We start from the raw sequence: 5,140 nt of genomic DNA on the forward strand, positions 1-5,140 counted from the left end.
TTTTGATGTCCGATGTCTATTCTCATAGTTACAAGTTAATGGTTTCCATAAATCACAATGTAGTTTATTAATTAAAATAAGTACACGTTAATTAGATTTATACTGCCAAAAAAAGAGACAAATGTTAAACATTACACATACATTTTTCTTTTTTCTTTTCTTTTTACAGCTAGAACAAGAGACATTGTGGCTAAAATTACATATACTTTTTTTTCTTTTTTCTCCTTATTTATTCATCTTTTCTGTGAGGCATATTTTTATCCCGATTATTTAAGATAATATCTTTTGTTTAGAATTCTTTCATCTCATCTTATTTTTGTGGATCAGTAAATATTTTCTATTTGACGAGCACGAGATTTAATAATTTACTAAGACGGAAACATCGGAGAACCTTTTGTCGATTTTTACAGGACGTGTATGTATCTTTCAAGAAAATAAGTTTCAATTCGGCTAATTACCAACTCTGCAACCAATAGAACAGTTCAAACATAATTACTACGTACGCTGTTTGAGCTTAGAAAAACTATCAAAGTAATCATTATATCTTCTGTTGCATAGGAGAAAGCAACATAATATGACATTAAAGGATAAATAAACACCAAGTCAACAAAGACATTGTTCGCTTCTCTGCATAGATTATAAATTGAGATGCGATGATACAGGAAAAAACGGATTTTAAAGGAAACGGACGGATATTGTTTTTGACACTGAATAGAATTAAACGTGGTTCAATAATATTTGAAGATCAAAGAAAGTAATATTTTTTAACGAAGACATAAATATCGATACCACGTGCACATATTAGTGGAGTATTTTGATTTACTGATTTTTCAACAAACAAAAAGTCTGTGATTCTCATTTGGTACCACACACGCTTCTTCTGCTGTTTGGAAGTACATACAAGTACAAATGATATCCAGATCGCAAAGGAAAACACTAACAATTTAGTTTCGGAGAATAATTTAAGAAAAACAATTCCTACCACATGGTTATATATGCATTTGAAACAGAAATTGTTGTGACACTTTGAATAGATTAATAAAAACAGTGGATGACATTAAAATGAAACTGAATAACAATTCAAACGCGCTATACCAAGTAAGTACTCAATTTGACTATCATTATCACAATTCTACAAACTTTTCTGACTACCAGCCAATGGACACTGTCGTTGACCAACAGCTCATGACAGTCATTGTTCCTATTGTTTTTATATGGATCATGTTTATTGGTGTTGCAGGGAACGGATCCCTGGTCTACATCGTCCTACGGGAAAAGGCTTTGCGAACTGTTCCAAATGCTTTGATAGTAAATCTTTCAGTTGGAGATTTATTGTTACTGATATTTTCGGCACCTTTCTTCACAATTGTTTTTGGAAGTCAGAAGTACCCGTTTAATGAGTTCGTATGTAAAATGAACGCTTATCTACAATCATTGTGTCTAGGAGTTTCTATATTTACACTAACTGCCCTAAGTTGGGACAGATACGTTGCAATAGTGCATCCTATGAATAAACACAAAGGGAAACCGAGTTTGAAAATCGCCATTATAGTTGCAGTCATTTGGATTACCTCGGCACTTATTGCTATATCAGATGCTTGGAGTTACACTTTAATAGAAGGACCCGGCGTGGCAATTTGTTTTGAGGTGCCACCGAGCATTCATGGAAGGAAGTATTTACAAGCTCGAGGCATATCAAGATTTCTTCTGCTTTTCGTGATTCCATTATTAGTTATAGGATGTTTTTATGTTTCCATGGCAAAGATCTTGGTAAAAAGCAGTCGAGAGATGCCTTGTGAGTCGACAGTCGGATCTTCCATGAATCGACAACAACAGCGTCAAGTCAGGGATAGAGTTAAAGTTGCTAAATTCGTTCTTTCGTTAGTTGCTATGTTTGTGTTTTGTTGGTTACCAAGGCATATTTACGTAATGTGGTTTGCTTGGGATGACGGTGGCATAACTGACTTTTGGATGATATTCAAGATTATGAGTATATGTTTGATGTATGCATATTCATGTGTAAATCCGTATGCCCTCTTTTGCCTAAGCAGACAGTTCCGGAAATACTATACGTTCTACTTATTCCGCTGTTGTAGAAGAACTCGGTATCGAACGAACGAGTTCCGACGCGGGAGCGCTTCTATGACCATTGTCAAATCGAATTCAGATAATATATGAAAAAATGAAACACTAAAGTTGGATCAACCAAGGAGAAAGTTCGTGTATTATTTATTATTTCGTTCTATGGTTCGTAAAAAGTAAAATTGAACCAAAGGGTATAAAAACATCCATTAACATTCCGATTCGTTGCTGGACACAGAATTGTTAGAATAAATCGAATTGTCACTGTTGAAACTAGTACAAAAAGATCCAATAAATAAATAAAGGCTTCTTTTTGGTGTAATCTTAAAATGTTTGGGCAATTTCATTGTTTGTAACCCAACATGAAAAAATCCCACGTCATTGGATGTTTTTTTTCATGGCTTAGAATGCTTAAAGCCTATTGCAACATTTTGTGTAATACGCCTTGCAGAACCTCAAATGTCTTACATTCGAGAGTGATAAATTTACTGTAGAATTCTATGCTGTGCATAACATGCATAAGATTAATGTTGATGAGAACCAATTATACATGTAAAACCCAATTTGAAAAATAAATTAATTCAATTTAAATTTACAGAAAACATTTGCCGAAGGTGTAGTTTTGGAAACACGTCAAATACATTGGACTTGTGAAATTGATTTCCTTCATCAAATGAACATGTTATTTAATTAAGTTGGAATCTCTGATGTCCGTGAAAGTGATCAAAGTAATTGAAAACTATCTTTATTGGCAAAAATTATACCGATTATTAAAAGTTACGATAAATTGTACGTTTTTTACAACTTCCAATTATTCACCATTTTGAAGACGTATTACACGTCAAGTAATAAGATTGTATAACTAAGTTGTTAATTGACAGTTATTATGAATCATTATGTAACATTTCGAGTGTATTTCTGTGATTAAAAGCAAGCAATAATTTTGTGTTTTTTTATTCTTCTAAATTTGAATTTACCGTTACAGACATAGAATTACAGTATTAGGGAGCAACGCCAAACATTTGTCAGTTTTGAATTTGAAAAGGGTACCAGTTTGCTTTGCAGCCAATTATTCTACGTTTAACTTTTTATTCTTACACATAGCTCAATGGACGGACATTTAAAATTATTAACATTAAAAAATCTGAATCAGCATTAATTATTTAAATAATTACTTCGAAAACTTGTAAAAATGGCACTCCATTTTGTTTCAGATTTATAGAATATGGGTAGTTTCAATGTTTGAAGTTTTTGGTTTTAATTATCTAAAATGTGTACTGTGTGTACCAACTTGAATGTTCGTAACGTTGCATTTTATTTTAATGTCCAAGAATAAAAAAAAAAAAAACCAAAAAAAAAAAAAAAAACCAAACGTTTATTCATAAGTAAATTTTCAAAGTTTATTCATTAGGATGTTTAATTTTAAAAATGCAAATTAGATGTTTGCTGTTTTGATTTCTATTTTCTAAATATGGCTGACGACATCGGAAATGGAGTTAAAGAAAATTGGCATCACGTATCTTAATTATGTGATAGTTATTCGAATCGTATTTGTACCAGGCTACAGATTCACAACGTCATACAAAAACACAAAAAATGCACTAAGAACACGAATTAAAGGGGTAACTGGAACTATACACACGTACATTCCCCCAAACGAAAACCACACACATGCAGTCACAATTATAACAGCATATTTACGTTTGGTGCTATCGGAAAAACAAAAATGGTATTGTAAAAGGTAGAAATTTTCCAACTGTAAAAATGTGTAGAAAAAGAACAGAAAATATGTTTGATTTAGTAAATTGTTCAAATTTCACGAAGTAATTCAATTGAAAACTTTGAAAAAATATTCGTTTACAACGTATTTAAATTTTCAATTTGAAGTTACGCATACATTATTAACACGACGAGTGCCAACAGTGACGCTGAGTCTGCTTACTCTTCCGGGGCACCTTAGATCACACCGATTTTGGGCGGCGTTCGTATGGCTCAGTTTTGAGTTTTCTATATTGTGTTTTGAAGATTATTGGTTTTCTTTAATTTGGTATTTTTTTCTTTTTTTTCCAAAGGTATCATAACTGTCATTTTTTTTTTACTTCCTTTAGGTATTATATCCGTCCCTCCTCTACATAAGTACAAACTTGAAATAATTGTGCGCATTAATCTGCTATCGGATTAATATAACAGCATTATTTCCTATAATAGAAGGAAACACATCTCAATATGTTAATATCATTTCCGGGAGGACACTACGTGTTTTATCGAATAACTTTAGTTTAAACATATTTATTTATAGTTGATTGGGAAACAAGTTATTGCAACTTATGTTTACCCTTTTCACTTTGCGAGGGCAATTGCTGCCTTGTAGCGGCATTAGCCTGCTCTTTTTCGAAAACTACAAGGGTGTCTTTTACGTGCAAGAGATATTACTCGCAAATGGTGTCAAGGGAGAGCCGAAATAACAGTCCTTGAAACTATCTTCCCGGAGCAGGGGATCGAACCAGTAACCTTTGTGTTTGTAGTCAGATGCACTAACCACTACACCACGGCCCTCTTTATAACTTTCACTGGGTATTATCGACACCAAATTGTAAAAATGCCCCAAATATGTAACGGTTGACACATTTGGAGCAAGAACTTCTTACCCTCCGGAGAACATGAGATCACCCAGTTTTTTTATAGAGTTCGTTATGCTTGGGGTATTTATTTTTCTATGTTGTGTTTTGTATGCTGTTGATTGTCTTTTGATCCTTTTCTTTTTCTAGCCATGGTGGTGTTAGTTTATTTTCGACTTATGAGTTAAACGTCCATTTGGTATAGTTTGCCTCTTATATTTTTCATATTGAAAACCGAAAAAAGTAAATGATTTTCAAGAAACATTTAAAAACTGTCCGAGTCAAACTTTAACATTTAAAGCGGCGCTGTGACCTTACAAACCAAAACTGAGTGAAAAACATTAACTATAAGACGAAAAAAAACCGCGGAACAATGGAAAAACTGAACTGCTACAAAAAGAAACACAAAGTTTTTAACATACATAGAAACGGACTATTAG

The 5,140-nt window shown here is 32.9% G+C and overlaps 1 protein-coding gene across 1 annotated transcript; it reads left to right on the forward strand.

Moving 5' to 3' along the window:
• Positions 1-460: 460 nt before the first annotated feature.
• LOC143049874 (neuropeptide CCHamide-2 receptor-like) lies at positions 461-3,023 on the forward strand. Its single transcript, XM_076223635.1, has one exon. It carries the CDS (start codon positions 1,063-1,065, stop codon positions 2,176-2,178), a length of 1,116 nt encoding a protein of 371 aa, XP_076079750.1. The 5' UTR covers positions 461-1,062; the 3' UTR covers positions 2,179-3,023.
• Positions 3,024-5,140: the final 2,117 nt, after the last annotated feature.

This window comes from Mytilus galloprovincialis, chromosome 10 (assembly GCF_965363235.1).
Source record: "Mytilus galloprovincialis chromosome 10, xbMytGall1.hap1.1, whole genome shotgun sequence".
NCBI classification, from domain to species: domain Eukaryota; kingdom Metazoa; phylum Mollusca; class Bivalvia; order Mytilida; family Mytilidae; genus Mytilus; species Mytilus galloprovincialis.

What these genes read in the sequence shown, in the direction of transcription:
- LOC143049874 (XM_076223635.1), top strand. Translation starts at nt 1,063, where the DNA reads ATGAAACTGAATAACAATTCAAACGCGCTATACCAAGTAAGTACTCAA.